Here is a 25,726-nt window from a genome sequence, read left to right as displayed (position 1 = left end):
CTCTCCATTGAAAATTTTTGAAACACATCTAAAACCACACAAGCTAAACCACTCTTCATGACCACGCCTTCGCGCACGAGCAATGACAAATGTTTAGCGCATCACGAGAAACTATTGCTCTGACGGTCTAGGAACTTCCCAAACAACGCGCTATGAATGTGTGTCATATTTGGAGAAACTTTTCGCTACTGTTAATATATATATATATATATATATATATATATATATATATATATATATATATATATATATATATATATATATATATATATATATATATATATATATATATATGTATATATATATATATATATATATATATATATATATATATATATATATATATATATATATATATATATATATATATATATATATATATATATATATATATATATATATATATATATATATATATATATATATATATACTGTGCTTAGAATGATCAACGCTAAAAGTATTAAATTCCTGGTTTATTATTTGAAAAAAGTACTGCTATCAAAAAGACGAAATTCATTCTACGTTCCCAAATTTTCGTAGGACCCTGAAAACATTCAAAATATTTATTTAAAGTGGATAAATATGTACGGTCACGTGTGCAGGGGGATGGGAGCCATGGAACCCGTACATCTCCCAATCTCCTGCTTTCAAATCTTTAGTTTTAGGGACTTCACTAGTAAGTTCTTATGCTATCCATAGCTATCACCAGTTTTATCCCATCCCCGAAACAAATTCCTGCGCACGCACCTGCTTATGTATTTAAGAGAAATAAAATTGTCGCTTCAGCCATTTAAACAAAACTAACCAGCATCGCTGAATTGGTTGATTTTCGTTTATCGTATTGTTTTAGAGTGCCTACAGTGTTAAACCGAATCAGATAGTTAATTAATATTTTGCGCAATAACGATACTTTAGTAATTACTAAATATAGGCTACTTTGGACATCAGTCAATGGATAACGCAACAACTAAAAAGAAATTTTGGCACTAGTTAAAAAAGATTTAGATCTGTAAATGGATCATTATTTCAGCAGAAGTGCATTAGTCATAAACGGATAAAAATGATACAAAAATAATATAAAAAGCACTTGAATAATTCATAAGATAATGGAAAAAGCCATGCAATAGTCATCGTGTATAAAAATTTAACTTTGTTGAAATTTAATAATATTTTTCCGAATCGTTTATTGGTAGTCGCACTAATTATTACTTGAGACATAATAAATGGTCATAATAATTTCAACGGCCAAATGAAGGGACTATAGGAATATGTTGGGCAACCCATTTGGGGTCTGGAGTTTATAAAAGCATGCAAAAACTCGATTAGAGACTCTCATTTCAGGTAGAAACAAACAGAAGTAAAAAAATAAAAATAAAATTGCGGTCCTACATTGTTCGCTGCTTGATCAACTTCTTTCACGTTCACTTCACAACGTTTTCAACTTCACAATGTGAAATAGATCAAAGAACATTATAGGTCACCATTTGAGGTATTCAGAAAAAAACTATTTTAAATTATTCTTTGCTCTTCTTTTTTTAAGCGTCAAACCCTTTGATAGATGCTTTACTCTGTGGAGTCTTAAAATACGGATTAATGACAAAAAGAATATTAACAAATTCGCAAATTCCGAAAATCCTGGAAAGACAAAAAAAGACTTTCTCTAAAAAACGGGGAGACTCCCTTCCATCTAAATCAAAATTCTGAACACGGAGAACAAAATTCTCCCCTCTAAGGCCCGATAAAAATAATTCATCGGGTGAATTTGAAGACTGACGAAATTAAAATACGCCATAAAAAAAAAATGGACATTTCGTTTAAAAAATGGACATTTTTGGGGGATTGATTGAAGAGGTAAAAAAGGGGAAAATATTACATTATTTTTCCAATATATTATGAAAACACAGAATAACCGAATAGTAACTATGACTCAAATATGGCACAAAATTAGTTTGAAATAAAATAGCGCCAACTTCTGACAATTTAACCACAGCTCTAAAATTTAAAAAAAAACCTGAGAAGACAGAACTCCTTAAAAGAAAGAAAGTTTCAAGCGATGGGATTTAAAGAAGTAAAGCTTTAACTAAGTGCAGGTAAGGAAATAAAACACATTAAAATACTAAAGTTTTTTTTTGTTAAACAAGAGAGTTAAGGAAGAGAATAAAAGAAATAAAAACTAGGAATATATTAGAGAAATTTAATTGGAGACTGTAAAACATATTTGTCGAATAAAATTCTTTATTACAAAGTTAGATTTAATGCAAAGAATAATTGGCTTTACCGCTAGGAATTCAAAATTTGCGGATAAAATAATATGAGGTATTTTTTTTTATCTTAACGTAATCCGTAGCTTTTGATTTCCAAAATAAACGCGATGTCAAAAGGGAAGGTACCCTCTTTTAAGGAACAAATCTAGGTAACTACATGATCTGAACTGAGGTAGTAAAATAAACCCAACAATTAAATAAAAGACAAAAAACAAAAACTGACACAAAATGTTCGTTCTTTCCCTCACAATTATGTAGAGTTATTGCTCTATGAATTACCAACTTGCATATTTTGCACTTTATATCACACTCTTCCTTCATTATCATTCGAATCTCTTTCAGTATTTTCTTGGAACTCTTTCTTTTCTTCTTGTGCCTGGCTAGCGGCAGCTGCAGCACGCGAGTGCTCAGCAATTAGCTGTAAATAAGTATCTAATAATGCACTGCCTGTTCCGTTAGCACTCGCAACTGCTGCCATTGCACTGGCAGCGTTTAGATTCATTGGCGGTGGCATACCTCCCTGGTCAAGCCAATTGTGCTGCATGAAGGGAATAGCAGGCTTTTGACCTGTCTTGCTGAGAGTCCGGGATAGATCGTAAGAATGATGTTCATTTCGTGAAGATTCAGAGCCGCTTCTATCACGAAGTCGACTTCTTGCGCTTAGATCTTCTGGATCTTCACGCATCAATCCGTTATTGCCTGATCCAACTTTAAGTTCTAATCTAAGATCAGCTGTTCTACCCCTGGGGCTTGCCCCTGTGGGTGAGGCGCGAGCTGCTAACTCTGCGGGGGATACTTTAACACCTGCTTTAGCTAATAAAACACTTGCTAATACTGGATCAAATGGAGCAGGCATCGGTAAAACTGGCAAATCTTTTGTACTGATACCTCGATGCTGACGACTCATGTGAGAGTGCAGGGAATTTCGTGATTTTGCAACTGTACCACATAATACACATCTATAGCCTGGACAAACGGTATGCTTGTCTTCTAAGTGGGTACGAAGAGTATGGGCTGATCGGTATATCTTCCCACATTGAGGACACGGACGTGGGTCAGTCGCACGAACTCGCATCAGATCTAGGGTTCTGCGACCTAAAAAAATAGGAGACCAAGTCAAACTTTACAAAAATCAAATCTTAGTTCTCAGTAGAAAAATTGAGCTCAAAACTGCAGTTTCACCCCTCTGTCCATCTTTTTCTCATATATGTAATTATAGTATATAGTAATTATTATATAGTATTATATAGTAATTAATATTTAGAGAGTGCGCTATTCGTAGTACGGCTATCCAAAATTTCAACGCATTATGTAATATATCCACCGTTTAGGTTAGAACTCATATTTATTGATGATAGCCCTACAGTTCTACTGTAAAGTTCCGAGGGTTCCCTCGATGTCTGTCATTCGATTTGTTTCGTTTCAAGACTCCGTATCTACCTCAGTTTCCCGCATAACCTTTTGACTCCCAACTTAGTTGTTCAAGATTCTTTTTTGTACATAAAGTGTCCTGATTTCCGACTGCCTGACAATAAAAAAAAAACCTGATTTTACTTTGGAACCATTACACAAAAAAAAACTTTATCTCTTTCTCTTTTTTCACAATAGTCTAAAAAATAATACAATTTTATCTTGAGTTATTCAGACTATCTAGCCAGCTGACTCTTGGATTTCTCAGACAAATTACTTTGTTTTCGTGAAATGAAGGGGGAACAATGTAACTGAAGTTCTAAATTATGCTACAAGAACGGTCGAATCTTAATTTAATCGCCCCTGTCCGGAGAAAACAGTACTATTTATATTCTTAGCTTTATTACACGCTCACTTGTTAGTAACAGCAAGACAACAATGTGATGTGATGATAAAAGCTGAAAACACTTCTTTCAGGGATCAGAATTAAGACACTTCAAACATTAACTGAGCTTTCATCCCTGGTTGATCTCAATTCAACATCAGCAGTGGCGTAATTTTGTCAAAATTCTGGAGGGGGGGTGGGGGGGATTTGAAGCCAATTCTCCAAAATCAACTAAAAATTACATTAAGAACTAAAAAAAAGCCATCTGGCACCATAAAGGTAGTATTTAGTACTACAAAGGTACTTTATAGTACTATGAAGATAAATATGAACTAAAAAAAACTGATCTATTGTTGTTGATGCTTGAATTATGAAGGTTTACCGTGCCTTAGTTTTAACAAGATTTTAGAAGAAACTAAATTTCAGCTGAAGGGCGAATTGAGGTCGAGGGGGGGGGACCGAGGTCTGGGAGGGGCAGTTGCCCCCCTGTCCCATAGCAAATTACACCCCTGGGTATCATGGAACTGAGAAGCAAGAGCATAGGGATCATAAAAATGTCAGTTAAAAATGGAAGACGTGTCAACCAGAGAACTGAGATCAGGATTCAGAAAGAATCAGCAAATGTTGAGGTATCCTAACGCCTGGCATTGAGTTCTAGGCTGATTCAAACAAATTTTACAGCAAATAGTAAGCAAGTCGCGCATCACTCAAGCGTCGCATAGCTAATTACAGTAATGACATTCTAAAAATGTTTGCTTCTGCACTTTCTGAAAGTACAAGATTTATATTCAGTAAATAAGGAAAAAAGCAGACAGTTGGAAAATTTATGGATTAGCGAGTCTGACCTTCACTGTAACAAACCTTCAATTTATGACATTCAGTTCTACCTTCTTTTTTTTTGTATCAGCTGAAAAAGACTATCGGTGATCACTTATGATGTTATACAGTAGTCATGCTCATATTTCCAATTTAGATAAATGGCTTTAGAGTCTTCATTTTTGCACCCAAATAAATAAATGCTACTTCAATAGCTCTTCCCTCCTAACCTTGTGAAAATAGCAAAGAATATTTTATTTATTGTTAAAAATGAATTGTTTTACATCAAACTTGAATAACAAAGTCATTTTTAACAGGATTTTCAAGTGGAAGTTTCCAAAATCTCAATAATTTTATACAGCTCTAGGTTTGATTTCGCCTTTCCTCGATGACGCCATTTCCAAGTGCTATAAGCACAAAAAAGGGCACTTTTTGGTGTCGATTCTCGAGGGAAAGGCTGGGAAGAAATAAAAGACTGCCAATATAACTTCCATGGTCAAAAACCCTCAGCTGGAGGTTCACAATCTCCCCTCTTCTATAATCCCCATCCCACCCCCTAGCAAGTTTCATAGATCGTCTGATGACTCGCGGAACCAGCAGACTACTGTAGCATCGCAGAAAGATGTTTAATGGTTCATTTCAAAGTTCTTCATCATATCTATGTGCTTTTTGTGAATTTCTTTTGATAAGGCCACCATAAAGTATCACATGGCACCAAAAATGATATTCTTTGATGGTATTTCTGGATTTGAAAAGATGGAAAGCATAAAAAGGATACGGTTACAACCTCCGTGGCCTAAAACCCTTAACTCGAGGCTTAAACCTCCCTCTCTGATATATTCCCGTCTCCCAGCCCCCTTAGTAGGTGAAAACTAAAAAATGTTTTGAAGAGATTATCTAATGGAATTTTTTTTTAATTTGATTTTAGAATAACAATTATTATTTATATTTATCTAGCACATAGAGTTAATTACGAAAAACGATTTTTCGGAAATTTTGAAAAAGGGCTTGATTTTTTTTTCTCTCTTTTTTCTGCACCAAAAACAGGGCACCAAAGCATCATTGAAAGCTGGGTAAGAGCTGATTTTAAGCTAATCCTTACATATATGTGCTTAGTATAAATTTGTCTTAACAACGTCATAGTAAGGTGGCTTATGACACAAAAATGGTACTGTTTATGCCATTTCTGGAACGGAGAGGCTTGGAAGTATAAATAATGTACCATTAAAATCTTCATAACCAAACATTCTTAACTGAATGCTCAAAATGCCCCTCTTGAGTGCTCCTCTTCCCAGTACCCTAAGAAAATTTGAAAAACAAGTTTTAAAAAAAAACAAACTGCCAAGTCAGAAAATAATTTCACTGAAGTACAAAGCTTATTCAGAAATAATGCAAAATACCATTTATGTTTATCCTAACAGTAAAATTAGATTACGAAGACACATTTTCAAGAATTTCTAAAAAGAGCTTGTAACCTTGATGTGTCTACTTTTTTCTTTTTTTCTTTCACCAGCGCTAACAGCGCGCTGGGACTTCGCAGGGACGTCGAAATGTGAAACCAAGCAAAGTTTTCACAGCTAGGGTTTTACTACCCCACCTGGACAAGGTGTATATGAATTGGTAGCTGGTTTTGACGTCATTGATATTCCCGTTATTTGGGGACAGGGCACTGCCCTACCTGAATTTGGAGTTTTTTTTTACCTTTTATCCTTAATAATAATACTAAGCTCATAATACTTTGCAGTGTTGCGGCAGAAAAATTGCAATATAAAATAATTTTATATCAAAATTCTTTTATTATCCTTCAGTTTGCTAAAATCTCTATATATTCTTATTTACTTTGTTAGCAAACCAGGCAAAGACCTTTTTGGAGGGTTTACTGTGTATATATTTTTGAAACCTAACAACGATAGAAATATTCAAATCTAACTTTTTCTGATAGAAGTGAAATGCGAAGTTGAAACCTTAAAAAGAAAGAAAAAACATTTCTGCTTCAGAATTCATTCAACATTTCTCTGCAAAACTGGTTCAATTAAACTGCTTATGATAGTCCCGGATATTTGTAGAAATCAGAAAAACTAGCCCTTTACTGGAAACTGAGCATGCTTGAGCTTTTAAAGAGAATTAAGGCTGCATAATGATATTTGCTGATTTACTGCTAGCGAAAGACTATGAAGAGCCATATACTCGGAAATTAGTCTTTTGTTTCCTGAATGCTGCTAGAGGAATTTTCTGCTCCTAACCCTGTTTTGTCGTGACGGTTTTGTGTTTTCAGGAAAGCGCTGTATTTTCGGAATTCTACAAATATAGGAAAGCACCACAAGTAGGTTGATTTCAACAAGTTTTGCAGATATATGCTGCGAAAACTGCGAAGCTATAACTTTTGCTCACTTTACGTTTCAACTTGGCTCTTTACTCCCATCATAAAGACTTTTTAAAATTAATTTACAGATAATCAGATTTGCAATTTCAGAATATGCAGATGCATTCATTTTTAGAATGCAATTGTTTCGATACTTGAGAGATCCTCGACTTGCTTACTACTTGCTGTAAAATTCAATCAAATCAGCTTAAAAACACAATACCAGGCGTCAGGACAACTTGGGATCACAGATTCTACTGGGAGTACGGAAAATGTGGCTCTTTTAAATTTAGTATTTTTTCGAAAAAGTACTCCTATGCTTTGATACACAAAAATAGTAGTTTTATCAGCCCTAGAGCTAATAAGTATTTTCGCTGGCACGGTAGGGCCTTTTTGAAGGTTTCGAAAGCCTCCATGTCAATCGAGTAAATTGGTTGTTGTTCTCGAAATATACCCTGGTCCTGGTTGTTTGTACTAAATGAGAGTCTAACTCTATTGCCCACTGAGTACATAAAATCACGATATTAAGGTTTAAGGCGGTCAAAAGCTTTGTTGATTCATTTTTAATAGAATGACCAATAAATTGATCTGTTTAGAGTCTGCATTCATTCAATTTAAAAAAAAAACACAGGAAATTAAAAAACACTACAGACACCAAATATTATTTTTAATGCCTCAATTATATTTTGAAAAACTTTCTGCTAAGGATTTTTTTTGCTGTTTGATTTTTAGTTGAAATAGAAAAAAAAATGTTCCAACGTACATTTAGCGTGGACCTAAGTCAAATTCGCTAAAAAAAAATAAACTGGTATTCAATGGCAAAAATTGTTCGGTAATGTGTGTATTAATTCTTATTTTATAAGCGCCCCTGTTCAGAAGCGAAGCTAAGATTCATCTGAGTGCCTTGATGCTCTCACCCCCCTTCCCCCAAAAAAATGTTAACTGGTTCGACTTCTGAACAGTTTGATCTGTAAATAATTAATTATAATTAGAAATCTAACTCTTAGTATTTAATTTGGGTGCTCTAGTGTCAAACATGTATTTTTCTCCCCAGATAACAAGTTCTTTTTGAGCAAGACCTTGGAATTACACGAATTTATCCAAACGAAAAAATGTTTCTGGTTCTGTCACGAATCTTCATAATCTTGTTGGCAGCAAATAGCAACACTTTTATGCTATTCAATTTTTTCCTCTGAGGAAAAAAATCGTCAGGCGTTCAATTAACTAACTCCCTGAAAGCAGTAACACAGCACAAATTACAGAAGCTCTATTTTATCTTTATTTCTTCATTCTTCTCCGTTTCTCTCTTTTTCACGAAGATTTCCTATTTTGAATAAGCATAAAAAGCCACTCTTTATTATCAGAATTCTCTTTTTACAAAGTTAGGAAAAGCAAGAAGTCTCACCACTAGCTAAGGCTTTTTTTCTTATTATCAACCAAGGATTCTTTTCTGAAATATTGTTACAAACCGCTGTAAAATCTCACCAAGATTGTACTCAATTTGAAACATGGCCGACGCTTGAGTTTTAAAATGTAAATAAAGAAAAACTATGAGTTCTTCCCTAAGAGTCTTGTTTTCCTGGGACTATTTATCTCAGTTATCTGCATTCATTCCCTTGTTTATCATTGCTGCAGTTGAGAGTCGAAACGGCTTGTAATGAGCCAGACTTGTGAACGACTTGTCGTTTTTTCTTCTTTATACAAAAAATGAAGAAGATGAACGTGAAGAGAAATTTGAATGGTTTGAATGAAAAAATTACAAACAACGAAAAAGATTATAGAATAGCTACGAAAAGAATAGGGAGATAAAAACAGATAGAAGTTTCTGAAGAAGCTTCAAGATTAAGAAATCTTCTAGACACAAAGTTTTTCTTTTAAGATTTCTCTTAAACCTATTTCGTAATTTTCCGAGGACTTCTTTTTTTATTAGCCTAAAAGCAAACTTTATAGCTTTTTGAGAACTAAAATAATTTTTCAGCTCCAATTTATCGTCAGTTGTTTGCCAAAAGTTTCTAGCTAACCTTCTTTTGAACTTCTTGTTTCTTATGTCTGTGTATGCATACACAGAAATAAGTTTTATGCATATTTTTTTTTTTAAGAAAAAAAAATTAGGAGGCTCAAATCCACTCAGATCGTATATCTTGAGAGCGAGGCTTAGATAGTTAGATATATCTTCGGAATGCACAAATATGAAACTATCGGTTACTTTGTTAATCAGACCATAATGTCAGAAGAGAAAAGCATGACACCACTGATTAGATAGGCGCGTGGTTAGGAAATGACCTTTGACTTCTGGAAATTTTAGTGGAGGTGGTCAAAGCCGAGGCTCTTAGCAGGGTGGGAAGAAAAAAAAGTATTAACCAGTGTTTCAGACTTGGGCAGCTTAGTAATGCAATAGTTTTTATTGGTATTATTCTATTCGTAAACTAGGTAACAATTTTAAAGTAATATTATGCTCTAATAAGCCTATCAAAGCTCCGAGTCCACAAACGACTAGCTGACTGTTGTTTCTTACCCCCTTCCCTTCCCTTATTAGACCGCGTAATAAATAAATACATTGGAAATCCATAAACTATATTAATTTGCACATCAACTAAAATTAACAATAATGCCTATAGATATTGGGCCTCATACTCTCCCATCCGTACGAATAGGGGTGAAATGACGAAAATAGTAGATTGATTAGATGCATTTTTAGATCAGGCGTAAAGTATAACGATTGGTAAGGACTTATTTGTCTGAATTTCTTCAATTGGCCAAGCTCAAAGAATACCCATGTATACTTCAAAATTTTCGCTTCTCTAGCCAGTATTGTTTTCAATATATTTGAATTTTGTTGTTATGACTTCGAGAAACAAATATCAAAATTTTCTCAGTATCATTATGAGGCTTATTTGTTTAACTGATTGTCCCAATATTTTTTTAGAACGACTTCTGAAACATAAGGGCCGTTTAGTTAGGATAAGAAGCTTTTTTCAAAGTACCGAAACCAAGTAAGAGCGACTTACTGAGGGGAAAGGATATCCCCGCATATACGGAATAATTGCTCCTTACTTTCAGGTGAAGGAAACTTGTTTTTCTTATTTAATACCAGAAAAGGACTAAGAACGATGTACAAAATCGTTTGGATATGTTGGAAAATATCAATTACAGAATAGTTAGCAATGACTGGGAACTAAGAGTAGAAATGGGAACTAAGAGTAGTTGTCTTATTCCTTAACTTTTATGTTATTTGGCTGATACACAAATGATAGCTTTCCTGGCTCGAACTCGATTCATCAATTCTAATTGTTGTTGCATACTTTTACACTGTTAATGAGCAATTATTATGAACAAATAGAAAAAAAACAACATTATAGTTAATTTATTATGGTGTATTCCTTCCGCAATATAAAATCATATTTAATAGCCTCTAGGCAATTCCTAATTAGGGACTGTAGCTGACTGTCCCAATGAATGAATCATTGTGCTCCTATGATTCCTCTAAAGTGCGTTAATTGGCCACCGGTCACACTTACAGTAGAGGTTTTGGTTTGATTTCACAAGAGGTAGGAGTGATGATAGGCCAGTAAATTAACCTGCAGAACTTCATGTACTAAATGTCAATCAGAACTTCTAGTACAGATTAGCTTCTTGTTGAAAAAAAATAAAATAAAATAAAAAAAATCTCACGAACAACTTAAAATGTGGATTTCCACTCTCAGTATAAGTTCACAAATTGTTAGCTACAATACTGTTTTGGAAATGGCTAATCCATCCTTTTTCGAGTTTTTTTTACAAGTTTAAATCCACATATTTCGAGTTATTTTCTGATTTTCCGTGCAGTTAACTTGCTTTGAGAAATGTGCTTGGTGATTCCTCAAATGTTTCTAAAGTTTGTACTGTTGTTAGTACAAAAAGTGTAATGTGACAATTTGGTGTCAAGTCGGTCATTAACACCCAAACAAAACTGTTCATGTCTTAATTCGTTGTCATAATACCTATACCTTTTATTTGTTCTAAATTATATACCATATCCTCACTTGCAGAAGACATAAAGATCCTGATGTCAGAATTGTTTCGTCGTATCTTGTAGGCAAAAAAAAACCTTTATGGAATGTCAAAAAAGATAACATTTTTTGAATTGCAGCAGCTGGTTTGCCATTTTTTCCGAGTTTGCTCTAAAAAGTCTTGCAAGCCTACTGCATCAGTTTATTAACACTGATGCGCATACGTGATTTCTTTTGAAGAAAAAAAGCGAAGGATGTACAACTATTTTGACTGTGTACCTTCGGGATGGCGATGCAATAATCGTCAATAAAATGTTGCCAAGTATGCTAAGTGTGTACTAGTGGAAGGTAATAAGACCATAACCTCCATCCAAAGAATATCAGTAACTTGCAAGACTGGATACTGGCCCTAGTGTCGACAAAAGAATCACCAACACCATTTAGCATTTGGCTTTTCTAAGCATTTTTTAGTGTAATAACGAGACAAAAGAATCACCAACACCGTTTAGCATTTGGCTTTTCTTAGCGTTTTTCAGTGTAATAACGAGACAAAAGAATCACCAACACCATTTAGCATTTGGCTTTTCTAAGCATTTTTTAGTGTAATAACGAGACAAAAGAATCACCAACACCGTTTAGAATTTGGCTTTTCTTAGCGTTTTTCAGTGTAATAACGAGACAAAAGAATCACCAACACCATTTAGCATTTGGCTTTTCTAAGCATTTTTTAGTGTAATAACGAGACAAAAGAATCACCAACACCGTTTAGCATTTGGCTTTTCTTAGCGTTTTTCAGTGTAATAACGAGACAAAAGAATCACAAACACCATTTAGCATTTGGCTTTTCTTAGCATTTTTTAGTGTAATAACGAGACAAAAGAATCACCAACACCATTTAGCAATTGGCTTTTCTTAACGTTTTTCAGTGTAATAACGAGACAAAAGAATCACCAACACCATTTAGCATTTGACTTTTCTTAGCATTTTTCAGTGTAATAACGAAGCAAAAATAGTGTAATTAGTGTAATCGGCAAAAGTGTCTCGCCTGATTTTTTTCCCCTGATTTTGAAACAAAAATACAAGAGAGAGAGAGAGAGAGAGAGAGAGAGAGAGAGAGAGAGAGAGAGAGAGAGAGAGCGAGAGAGAGAGAGAGAGAGAGAGAGAGAGAGAGAGAGAGATACAGATAGAGAGAGAGTGAGAGAGAGATGCTGAGAAAATTGGAAAATGCAACTAAAAAGTAAACACGACTGCAAAAGCTATGTCAAAGGTAAACAACTTCTAAATAAATTCAAAATAGCCCATCTTGAACTGTGCCTATCAATACTAATTTAAAAGGGAAGCTGATCATCAAAAATATTAACAATACAATAATATGCTAAAAAACGAAATAATACATCACACGTTTGTTTTTTAGAGGTGGTGGGGGAGGATAAAAATCCAAAAATGCCCTCTCAAACACCATAATTACAAAACTATTTCTGTCAAAATGAACTTAGACATCCTGAAAGACAACGAAAATACAATTTGATTACTGAACAGGCGTTATACTATTTTTTCCGTAAAAGGTCCACTAATTTTGGGTTGTGTAATCCTGGGTATTGTACCTGGATTTTTTTTTATAACTCTTAGAAAAGATATGAAGTTGTGTATTATCATCCCTAACGATACGGGAAAAAAAATATAGGTTTTCCCGTAAAAGGTCAACTAATTTTGGGTTGTATAATCCTGGTTATTGTGCCTTGATTTTCTTTAAAACTGTTAGCAAAGATATGAAGCTGTGTATTATCATCCCTAGCGAGATGGAAAAAAATATTGTTTTTTGCGTAAAAGGTCCACTGATTTTGGGTAGTGTAATCCTGGGTATTGTGCCTTGATTTTCTTCAAAACTGTTAGCAAAAATAAGATGTTGTGCATTATCATTCCTGGCAATATAGAAGAAAATATTGGTGTTTTCGTAAAAGGTCGACTAATTTTGGGTACTGTAATCCTGGGTATTGTGCCTTGATTGTCTTTAAAACTGTTTGCAAAGATATGAAATTGGGTATTATCATCCCTAGCGAGATGGACAAAAAATTCCTTCAACATGAATAACGAGGCATGTTTTAACAGACGATTGGAAAATTAAACAATTTCTCATTGTCGGAACAATTTCCCCTCGTTTCCCAAAGAAAAGTTTCACTCCAAAAAAAAAAAGTAATGGATCTACATTAGTTCTTGCAGAAGTATTGATTTTAAACACCCATTAACGCTCAACACTTTAAAATGTAGACTCCCATCAGTTTCGTTACTTTGTCAATAGAAAGAGAGCAAGGGGAAAAAGGTGGGTTTTTTAAAGTGAGCCTTTTTTGCATATTAAAGTACTTAAACAAAAAAAAGCGTAGTCACGATGATGGGAAATGTTGTTTAATTTGCATATCTAGATCATTTATTGAAATCATTTCATGTTGTTCCCCTATTTTGTGCATACCGAATGTTATAAGAACTGTAATACCGTTTGGATTCAGTCAACTAACTCTCCAAGGAAAAAAATTAAAGTAAAGAACTACAAATTTCAGTTTTCTGGTTTTAGAATATATTAAATACAATTCTAAAGAGAGGGTCCCATCAGATGGCTCGTAGTAACAAACTGGAAGTTAAAAGCAACCTTTAGTAATAGTAATCGAAATTCTAAAAATGGAATTTTAGAACAATAAATACGCCAGAAGAGTATAATACCCATCGAAATATACTTTGCACAGCTTTTGCATAATTTATTTTCCATGAATAAATTTCCATAATTTCAGAAAAAGCAAGGGAATCCCCCCACCAAAGAACAGGAAAAAAAACACCAAGATCTTGATGAAATTACGCCATTAAAATCTTGATGTCCGCAAACCCCCTTTTTATGCCCCAAAATACTGTAAAAAAGTGAAAGTCTGTATTTTTCTTATCCTGGGTGCGAGTTCTTTCTTTATTTTTATTTTATTCTTCCTCTTCTTCTTTTTTTTACCTGGGGCGATCGCAGAAAACCAGAGGTTGTATGATTTTGAGAGGGGTCTCATTCGAACCGAAATTGCATTTTGTTTTCTTTTTTTAGCACCGTTTTTAGGAGCCAGAAGTGATGGAGGGGCAACTAAGCCCCTTCCTCGCTATTTTTGACCACGGCCAAAAATGAAGTCATGTGAAAATATCAAGGCGGCTTTTTCAACTAGAGAGGCGTGAATACAAAACAAAACTATCTCCAAGGATTACACGCCCTTTATCAACCCTAGAGCAAAGGCCCAAATTTGCAAAGAATTGCTCATTTTATACAGAAGGATGCGCTGAACTGAATACCTTGGAGTGATTTTGCTCAAGAAAATTTTAGGTTTTCAAAAGCTATTTAGGGCAAAAGCCGCGAACTTATGCAAAGTCACAATGTCAAATGAAAAAGTCTAGCAGTGAATCGAATTAGAAAGGTGAGAATGTTACGCCTTGTTGATGTTTGGATGGAACAAAAATTGTGTAATTTCTGTTAAACAATTCCTCAACCTCCCCTTTTTATGAAAAAAAAAACAAACAAAAAAAACCGAAGATATCATACAAATGGCATATTACAGCCCAAGGATTAATTGATAAAATTTAGAAGAAAGGTGAGTATATTGCAAAATTTTGAGTTTATCGCTTAGAGTAAATATAGTTCAATAATTTTGAAAATCTATATACACTCCTCCTGAGGAACTCTTTCCTATTTGCCCTTAAAACTACTGTAACAATGGCCACTAGAATTGAACCGCCTTTCTAAAATCATGGAAGAAGCCTGATTTCCTACCGTGAGGAAACACGATTGGAGCTTGAAAGTCAAAATAATTATTGCAATGAAGAAAATTTAAACATCTAAACAGGTCTAAAAACAAGGTTTTTAAAGGCAAACTCCCTGTAACACATTGAATATTATATTGAAAACGAACGGAAATTAAACTGTATTGAAACATTTTTTTTTCAAATGAAAGGAAAGAGTGACATCAAAACTTCTAACGAGCACTATTATTCCTGCACATAAGGGGGATGGGACCCCTCTCAATCCCCCTTTCGTCACACTGAAGTATGACCTCATTGCTTTATGAGCGAATAGTCTAATAGTTAGTTTCTTTTGTATTTTTTTTTTATCATAGCGCTTCGAGAAAGAAAGATTCTTTTATTTACATTTGCAATAAACAATTAAGGTTTTCTGATCAAGTTTTTTCAGCGACAATAGGTAAATAACACACTTGCAATAACCAGCTGGCCTTACATATTGCACTCAAAAAGTCATTCAATAAAAGCACAGGTCACACTTTAGCGTAAAGAACGGGGACCTTCATCCCCCTTATTCTTATGGTAATTTGGATTCTTTTCAGTTTTATTTTCGCTCTTTACTTTCATTTAAAAAAAAACTTGTTTTGTTTATTCAATTAATTTTTTGAAAAGAAATGTGTAGTGGTTATAAAACTACTCAAGTAATATGTAATATGAAACTGCTATTTGGTGTTGCAACACGTAAATAACTGGAATTTTGAGTTTTGTTCAGTCAAAGATTAAATTATCAATAGGGGTGCAGACAAGACTTTCAATTTGATAGGGAGGATTGGGTTGGTCAGACTCGTCAAAGCATCGAAGAACAGGCGAATTGCTTAAAAATTACCAAAAAAAAATTAATAGGGTTTAGGAGGGGGTTCCATGCCCATTCCTGCGTAGCCCTGCCTGTTATCAATTTGGACCTATTCAGCAGATTTTTGATAGAATTTATCCAAAATGTTGGAATATAATCCTATATGAAATTTAGAAACAGTCAGACAATTTCTAAGGGCTTACAAATCACTTGCAAAAATCAACAGTAAATGGAATAAGAGACAAACATAAACATATAAAACTCTTCTTAAAGAAGTTCAATGAAAGTGCTCCTGAAAGTAATTCTGTTGGGGCTTATTCCGCGAGCCTACTGACCACCTGGTAAAGTATTCTATTAGGTATCCTGCTCACAAGACGCCTGATGGATAGCTAAACATATAGATTCATCTGTTTAAGTTGAACATTTTGCTTCAAAGCAATTACCTTTCCAAAATATAGAAATCCAAAATGAATCTTCGTATATATGTAAAGCGTTAAGCCGTAGCTTTAAAGGCAAAACATTTGTAAATCCTTTTTATTATTGATCTTATCAAACAGTTCGTGGTAACGAACTGTAAGTAAGGAACGACCCGGGTCAATAGTAACCGAAATTCTAAAAAACGGAATTTTTATACCAGTAGATACATAAGAAAAATCGGATTTTTATGTTGATTTCAAATATATAAGTTTCATCAAGTTTAGTCTTCTCCATAAAAAGTTACGAGCCTGAAAAAATTTGCCTTATTTTCAAAAAAAGGAGAAAACACCCCCTAACGTGATAGAATCTTAATGAAAATCACACCATCAGGTTTAGCATATCAGAAAATCCTACTGTAGATGTTTCAAGCTCCTATCTGCAAAAATGTGGAATTTTGTATTTTTTACCAGAAGAAAAATCACGGGTGTGTGTTTATTTGTTTGCTTGTTTTTTTTTGTTTTTGTTTTTTTTCAAGGGTGATCGTATCGATCCAGTGATCCTAGAATATCGTGAGAGGGCTCATTCGAACAGAAATTAAAAGTTCCAGTGCCCTTTTTAAGTGACCAAAAAGATTGGAGGGCAACTAGACCCCCTTCCACGCTCATTTTTTTCCCGAAGTCACCTGATCAAAATTTTGAGATGGCCATTTTGTTCAGCATAGTCGAAAATCTGATAAATATGTCTTTGAAGATGACTTTATCCCCCACAGTTCTCGGGGAAAGGGCTGCAAGTTATGAACTTTGCCCATTGTTTACGTATAGTATTGGTAATTGGAAAGTATACAGAGGTTTTTAGGAGGGATTTTTTCTGGCGGGGGGGGGGCGGAGGAGTGGGCTACGTGAGAGAATATTTATATGGAGGATGTTTTCATGGGAGAAGGGACATTTCTATAAAGGGGGTGCCAGATTTCCCAGCATTATTTAAAAAAACAATCAGAAATTAAATAAAAAAAACATATTTTTTTAACTGAAAGTAAGGAGCAACATGAAAACTTAAAACGAACAAAAATTATTACACATATGAGGAAGTTTGCCCCCTAGTCAATACATCGCTCTTTACGCTAAAATTTTTTTTTTTAGTTCTTTCGAAACAGCTATCTATTCTAATTAAAGGGCCTTTGTGATTCAGGGGTTTGTGATTCGAACAAAAATTCGAACTTTACCGTAAAGAGCGAGGTGTTGACGAGGGGGCAAATCCCCTGATATTCGTAATAATTTCTGTTCGTTTTAAGATTTAATGTTGCTCCTTACTTTCAGTTGAAAAAACTTTTTTCTTAAACTTAATTACGTCTTTAAGTCAGAACTGCAATTTTCCAAAATACTGAGATATGATAACTGGTTACGTTTGCTGCTAAACAAATACTTTTAACTAAGCAGTAAAAGAAGTACTTCTATCAGCAACAGTGATGAGATGTAATGGTGATCTAGAATATGTATATAAGCTTATGGCTACTGTTCTCTGAGTCTGTGATCCGTATATACTCCCCTAATTTACAGTCCAAGGAGCCTTTGGGGGGTCTAGCACAGTATATTATTTTATGTGTATTTATAAGGAATAAAATCTTATCTTATGCCCAAGCCACAACGTAGTCACTCTTGTTGATTATGCTATAGCCAATATTTACGAATGACACGATTTTTTTTTATTCTAACGTTCAATAGAAGAAGCGAAAATTCAATTAACAAGAAATTGGTTTTCCCAATTTCCGAAAAGCATACTTTAAATTTTTTCTCTAAACAGTCAATCATATAAAATATGTTTAGATCCTCAACTATGATAGTTGATAATAGTCGAACTGACTACAATCGAGTAAATCATATTTCTGATTGTAGTTCTGAGAAGGTCTGAACGTCAGAAGTTTGCTTCCTTGTGAGATTGGCAAAATGTTTGGAAATATTCACTAATTTTTGTACCTATTCCAAACACTGTCAGAGGAACTTAAATAAAAGGCTTTTCAAGTGCCCTAAGATCATCTTTGTCAAGAATTCAAAAACCAAAAAGAAAATTTCCTAACATCCTAAAAGTACTAAAATCCAACACACTGACTCTACTCAAAGACAGAGGTCACGAAAACTCAACTAGAGTTGGGGGTATAACGGTCAGAGTAGCTGCAACTACTGACGGTAAAACGATTGAAGTTTCTCAGCACTTCAACTACTGTCAACTAAATCCAAGGTCAGAACACGCTTACGCTTGAATATGGCTCAAACCTCCAACTTATGCTTGAGATTCATTATTGGCCTTGTAGTCGTGGGTAATTTTGATTTTATCAATTCAGACACTAAGCAAAATCTCTAGCATATTTTATATTTTTTTACCTGTCCACGAATACTAAATTTACATTCGAACATTTTGATTAGCAAATCATGTGAAAAGTACTTAAGTAGGTAATATTTTTGGAGGTACAATTCAAAATCATATTTTTTTTCTGTTGTGGGAAGTAGTTGAGTTAGGTAAATGAAACTTACAGAAATGGATCCAAGGCCTAATTTATACCCTAGGAAGCCTGAGTACCTCTTCACATTCAAAGGACAATAACTTTCGATGAACTTGGACGAAAGTTGTGTTATAAAAGCAAAACTTTCGAAAGTAGACGTACAGCAAAAATGACAACCAAGAAAAGTGTTCTAAACCTTAGCCACATCCTGATTAAGAAGATCTTTAATTTTTAAAAATGAATCCTAATGCGGCTTAAGATCCTATTACAAACCATTGTATTTTTGTTTTGAGACATAGAATCAAAAAGATTTTGGCTCTGTCTTCTATAGAATCCTCTTAGCCTTAGAGATAGGGAAGAGTTTAGACAGGAGCTTGGAGGCATTTTCAGGGGTACAATTTTTGCTTTCGATCCATTCCTGAAGTATACCTAAATCAACTACTTTTTCAAGATGGCGAAAAACCTTCATCTAGAATTTTATGCTTGTTTATCTTATTCAAACTCCGAACTAGCAAACAAAAAGTATATCGTCTTGGAACGTAGACCGACTTTCAGGTATTTAGTATCAAGGTACTAGAAAATCAGTCCAAAGAAACCTAGCATTTCAATACTTTATTCTAGACTTTCAATCTAAATACTTTTTAGCAAAAACTAAAAAAGAAAAACAAAAAGAGAATAAAACAACATAATTTCGATTGAATAATTGAAAAAACGAGTGTTTTAAAAACGAAATTCTAATACTTTGTAAAAAGTAAAACAAATACCAACAGGATTTTTCGAATGACAATTTTTAAAGAAACGTGTTTTTATTTCTCCATAAGCTTGAAAAACAGGCACATTTTTTATTTTGTCGGTTTGTTTGGTTTTTTTTTTTTTTTTTTTTTTTTTTTTTTTTTTTTTATGTCGTCGGTAAATTCAATAGCCTATGGTAAACTCCATAGTTTGTCGCGAATTTCTCATGAACGCAGGAAAGAATCCTATGTTTTACTCTTTAATCTAGTTTTAAAAGCATTAAAAAGTTCAATGAAAAAGATTCCCGTCAATAAATTGCTGGAATATATCTAATATTACTGATTTACTTCAGCTAAAAGTTACAACCAGAATTACAACCTTTGCAAAATTACAACCAGATAGGGTTGTAATTCAGCCTAAATTTTTAATATTTTGACCTTTTTATCTTTCAATTCAGTGTTCCCTTATTATTTAACTTTAGGAATCACATAAAGATCATTATTCATTTTGGAATCAAGGGGGCAATTAATATTTTAGGCGCTATCAGTACTTTTGTAGAGCATTAAACAACCTTTATGCCTTCTAAAGAAAACACAATGGCATGTAAAGAACTGTGTAAGACCGAGTATAATAGAGATTCACAGAAATCGGCAGTATAAAGAAAAGACTCGTAAAATATTGATTTTAGATAATTTGAAGATTAGTTAAATACATGGCTGCATATACGGTGGGACTTGAGGAATAAAGCCACCAGTTCTCTAATGCTTTGGAGTAGCTTGTTGTAAATTAAAAAAAAAATAAGGGTTCGCTACTTTCAAAGTCTTATTTTTTCCTCAAAATGCTCAAAAGTAAAAATATGCCAGTAAAAAGTCTGTTGTACTTAAATATCAATTACACAGAGGCTTTGCCAAAGTTACTATCCAATCCAGACCAGGTTTGATATCACATGGAAGGTAGTGCTGCTTGAAGCATTGCAATGGCTGGGCTTCTGCCAATTGACAATCTCTTGTCTTCTCCTCATCACTTTTCTTTGCAGTCATACAAGGATATCTTTGTAGAATGTGAAATAAACAGTCTATCCCTGAGGCTTAAACTCGTTGTGTATCATCACACGGTTGTCAAAAAAGACAATGAGCATGATCTTTACCTCGGACTACCCATTTTTGCCTTCTTGGACGGATTAAAAGACCTATGCTTCGTCACCAGTTCATTCATTCAGATACAAAGGAAGCTGGGAAAGAAACAAAAAAATAGACTTAAAACAGCGTCTAAAAGCCTTCTTTAGCTTTCACAACCTTCACCATTTCACAGCAGAGGTCAACTCCTTGTTGTTTTTGTTCATCATTCAGAACTTTTAACATCAATTCTGCAAAGAATTTCTCTCATGCTGACATTCTCGATTACAAGGTCGTGTGCTGATGACAAACAGACGTAATATTCTTCCGCCATTAATTACACAGTGAACCGACGGTTTCAATCCAAGAGTTCTTTAACTTTTGGCACATTTTTGCTCAAAGAACTCGTCGAAGGGTGTTCGGATCAATTATCTGTCCTCAGCTGTCTCAGATGGCAACAAAAAGCCTGGGCTTTCGATGTGGCATTTTCTTTCTAAGTCTGCTGAATCAAGGTAACAGTCTCTAAAGCAGTTTTGTCCAAAAGAATACAGAATTTGATCGTTTATTGTAGCTCTATCATCAGCTCCATTTTTTGCTTTTTATTTCGTGACCAAAGTGGAAAACAAGCACAACTGGCACAACGATTAACCCTCACAGTCCCACTGCTCACTTGTTCAGAAGTGACTGCCGTGTGGTCCGATGCTGAGGCAAGAGATCCTGCCAGCAAAACCATCCATTGATAGCGCTCTGTTGGCGATGGAAGGTCACACGCAGCGAACAGTCTCATTATTTTCTGGACGTACGTTGTATATCGTAGGAGGTAAGTATTATTGTATTAATCTGTGTCATCGATACTCATCAACAATAATATTGATCGAGTAAGAGCCACTTAAAATTTTGTGTTTGGCCGATCTTTCCAGATGTTTGACAAGTGTGTTCCTAATTATTTTAAACTTGCTTTCACTACTTTTTTCTCGCTATCTTAAAACTCGACATTCATGGAAATTAACACAGTTTGCTTTGTTTAGTGAAATTTTTGGAGCAAATTCTTCTAATCTTTCCATTAGTGAGCTGACGGAAAAATGTTAAACTTTTTCCAATTCAGATACAAAGGAAGCTGGGAAAGAAACAAAAAAATAGACTTAAAAATTCTAATTAAAGGGCTTAAAGGGGATCCTTAATTATTAATACGGGGTTCTAATGACTTAATTTCCTTCAACATCTGCTCGAAGCGATTCTAAATTGAAAAATACTTTTCTAATCTTTTTTCATTCACATCCGTCGCTATTCGAAATTTCCTCCTTTTTTCTATCAGTTTTCACAATGCTTGAAAGTTAACTTATTTTCCATAGTTTTAGTCCTACAAAAAGAAAAACTTTCCTATCTCACTTATATGTTAGATTACTAATTAAAAACCCAGGCCTCGAATGTCGGGAATTTTTTATTTGATATGTTAAATAAGCTGATCTCGGCACAATAGGGATTTCCCGAGCTCTCCCCTAAACATTCGCCATCATTGAATAATGCGATTTTTATCAATTGTCTTATTGTTCAAATCATCGATTTTTTTTTCTTTTCTAACTATTGCTTAGCCTTGCTTTTTTGAGATCAATACAGACTTTTCCTAAGAAACGGTAAATCGTGCATACAGGGATTATTAAGTATGCCGCGTCTAATAGTGGAAATAGAATTGGGGTAATCGACAGGATATGAGATTATCGATAAAAGGGAATTAATGCTGAGACTGCAAGCTCACTTTAGTAAATTTATCAGAAAAGCATTGGTAATTAGGACTGAAAATGTACGCTTTCGAGTGTTTAAGGAAATAAAAAGTAATAAGATTAGAGAGTCAAATCGAAAGATGAAAAAAAAATGAAAAGAGTGGAATTAACATCAGCATAAAAATGAATACGAAAAAAATATTAAGAAAGGATAGGGATATATGAACAAAATATGAATAGGAAAATATTGATAGTTTAGATTTAATATATATAGTCCGGAATGTCTGGATCTGAAATGTCTATATAATCTGGAATTAAAAGAAGTGGATAAAATCGAAAGTGAAAAGAAGACTACGAATAAAAAGCAAGTAATAGATGAGCTAGAATGAATGAAGCAGTCGGATATCATTGATAATTAGAAGTAAATTTATATGAGCTTTTTAATGCTAAAATAAAGCCAATAAAATAGAAGAATTAAAGGAATCGACGGCTACTTATGAAATTAAAAATAAAACATTAGCGAAAAAGACGAATTAAATGTGAGGAATAAATGGAAATGCAAATGAACCAAGAGGAGATAAGAATGAAAGAGACGCTCCGAACTAATAAATTTAATACTGGGTAACGAGGAGATCGATTAAGTGGATGGCTTCACTTATCTGGATAGTATTATTACTATAGATGGCGAATGCAGTGTTAAAAGTAGAATAGTCAAGACCCAGGTTTTTTGTATAGTTGGAAAAAGTTTGGAAGAATAGGAAGATAAGTCTGCAAACCAAGATTAGAATATAGAAGCTACAGTGATTGTAGCGGTCAAGTATGGTTCCGGAACGTGGACGCTTCGGAAGAAGGGGGAGGATTTGCTAGATGTTTTCCAGAGCAATTGCCACGGATAGTTCTGAGCATCCGTCTGACAGACCGTATTTCAAAATGTAAAGTATACGCAAATGCGGTTCTATTCCGCTTTGTAGGTCTATAACTAGAGAAAGGCTGAGATGGTTAGGACATGTTTTGCCGATGAAGGATGGAAGATTGCCAAAGATCGTCCTTTTCAAGCTCCCATCTAGGGCCAAACGAAAAGCAGGTTGTCCCAGAAAGAGGTGGGAAGAGGTAATAAGAAAGGATTTGAAGGAAGTTGGAACTTCTTGGGAGGGGGTAAAGAAGGAAGCTTTGAAGAGATTGGGATGGACAAAGAGCGTGCGCAGCTGTGTTGGCCTCAGGCAGCTTGGTACTGCAGTAGGTTGTAAATATTATTAGCGGTAATGATTTAAAAAAAAATGAAATAAAGCACCAATGAATAAGAAAAAAAAAAGATTATTCTCCAAACCATTAAGTATTTCAACCCGCTGATCTCATGATCCGGGACACCCTCGCAGTCTGCACAAAGCTGCCACTCGCTAGGTACCTTCAAAAAGAACGTTAGAGGATTTCGAGTTAATAATTGAGTTAATAATTTTCGGTTTCCCCTGGAGTTGATGTCTCTGTATTGGGTTTCGAAGTTTCTTTGAGTTGGTAAAGTCATGCACTATCCCCTACCTAGCTTATGATTTTGAGAATTTTTGAGGCGGAAGACTAGATTTGGTTTTTATTTTGTACATACATTTTGTTGGTATTTTTTTTTTATCCTGTTCTTTCCTGGCCATGTGGCCTTAAGGGGCAGATTATATTGAAAGTATATTTTTGTTGTTTATGTAAAGTTACTGTTTAATATAAGAACTCAGAACTCAGAGAAATAGAATTGATTATTCTGTTCTTTGATTAGTTTTTTTTAGAAATAACGAACGTTTAAATATTATGACTGTGCTTTCTCATTTTTGAAAAAACTTAATAAAATAACATAATTAGATCAATAGAAGAATTAATAAAATAATCATTTAATAGAAAAGAGAAAAATAATGAAAGGCACGGTCCTAGATTGGAAAAACCTATTTTTTAAATGTATAAGAAAATGAAATTAATTTCATAACATTTTAAGATTAAATGACATGAAGAATAAATACGAAATGAATAAAGTGAAAATGGAAAATGACTGTTATTAGCCACCAGTTGTGTGGGCAAGGAATCTTTTTTAGCTCCAAGATGGTAAAATACTTTGATATCAAAAGCACTAATTCCCAAAAATTCGTTCAAACGAGAAAAGGAGACATAACGTATTGGATAAATTGCGCAACTCTAAATAGGTTGAGAAACACTCAAAATACGTGGAAAATGACAGAACGAAAGAAGCGGCAAACTTCGTTCTAATTGGTGGAGGTTAATTTTAGTGTTATAAAGCATGAAACATGGCATTTTGAATAGCCGCAAATGTAATAGTTACATACACTTCCATTTTAAAGAAATGAGCCGTATACTGATAAATTTTCAACCAAATCTATTTAAGGATTCTTACCTGCTGATAGGTCAGCTGCACCTTGCAGAGGAGAAGGACCGGGGAATAAACCATGTAAACCTATAATAATTTATGTATTCGATTTAAAAAAACACATTAAAACTTAGCACATTTGATAGCCTATAGAAACTGCACTCTGAAGGTGAAAAAAAGAAAAAAAGACAAAACTTAGCTAAGAAAAGAGAAAAACTGTATAATCAAAACTTGGAATGTATTTAAACCAAAGCCCTTTCTTTTCATCGATGATTAACAGCCCTCTAAAGTCTTAGACGCAAAACCTAATTAGTGCATCAGTTGAAAATGTTAGCCAATAAGAGTTACAGATAGATACATTTTGTACCAGGTACGAATCCATAGAACCACTTCCCTGGGAAAAGCGGAAAAGGCAATTTTTTTATGCGTAAGACATTCTATTTGGAAAAATTGTCGGTGGCGGGGCCTAAGTCACCTAGTGACCGCTAACATGCTATTATTAGTTATTAAGTTAGAAACTCTTGCTAAGTAAACCACTTTGAAAAAGGTTGTTGGGACATGGACTCGGCGGATTTCCTTGGCTACACTTTTACAAACTCATTACTCTTATGTTTTCATACGGGAATTAATAAGCGCTCTGCGTATTGCTGCTAATTTTCCTGACGTCGATGAATAATTGATATTTTCACAAAGCGGTTAACCTGACAAAATTTTTGCAAAAAAAAGGCCCCCTAAAATCAAAGTATCGTGTTTCAATAATATATGCCCGATTTGCAAGTTGGCTTAAGAGACATAGTTATTGCTCTTTAGTGGATATTACAGATTGCCACCAACTTCTTTAAATCGAATGTAAAAAAGCATAAAAAAAACTATTTATCCCGTTTTGCAACAAATCCACTAAAATTAAATCTACATTATAACTCTGTTTCAAACGTCGTGTAATATTATTATAAAATCTATTCATGGTTTTTAATTCTAGATTGTAATTAATATGTTATTAAACGTGAGATCTTGACACAAGCTAAGCATCAACATGTCCCACAAAC

The 25,726-nt window shown here is 34.1% G+C and overlaps 1 protein-coding gene across 4 annotated transcripts in view; it reads right to left on the bottom strand.

Annotated features, from left to right (window-relative positions):
* Positions 1–441: 441 nt before the first annotated feature.
* Positions 442–25,726, bottom strand: part of ab (BTB/POZ-zinc finger protein abrupt) — a 241,106-nt gene continuing 215,821 nt past the window's right edge. For all 4 annotated transcript variants that reach the window (XM_089096706.1, XM_089096704.1, XM_089096705.1 and 1 more), the window contains 2 exons: positions 24,708–24,767; positions 442–3,360 (listed from right to left, as the gene is read on the bottom strand). In XM_089096706.1, coding sequence (XP_088952832.1) covers positions 2,570–3,360; positions 24,708–24,767 — 851 coding nt within the window. In that variant the 3' untranslated portion in view covers positions 442–2,569. The remainder of the gene's footprint in view (positions 3,361–24,707; positions 24,768–25,726) is intronic.

This window comes from Artemia sp. Qi Xiang Cuo, chromosome 11, assembly GCF_049724085.1.
Source record: "Artemia sp. Qi Xiang Cuo chromosome 11, ASM4972408v1, whole genome shotgun sequence".
NCBI lineage: Eukaryota > Metazoa > Arthropoda > Branchiopoda > Anostraca > Artemiidae > Artemia > Artemia sp. Qi Xiang Cuo.
The sequence above is the reverse complement of the archived record's forward strand: the minus strand, read 5'-3'. Positions and strand labels throughout refer to the sequence as shown.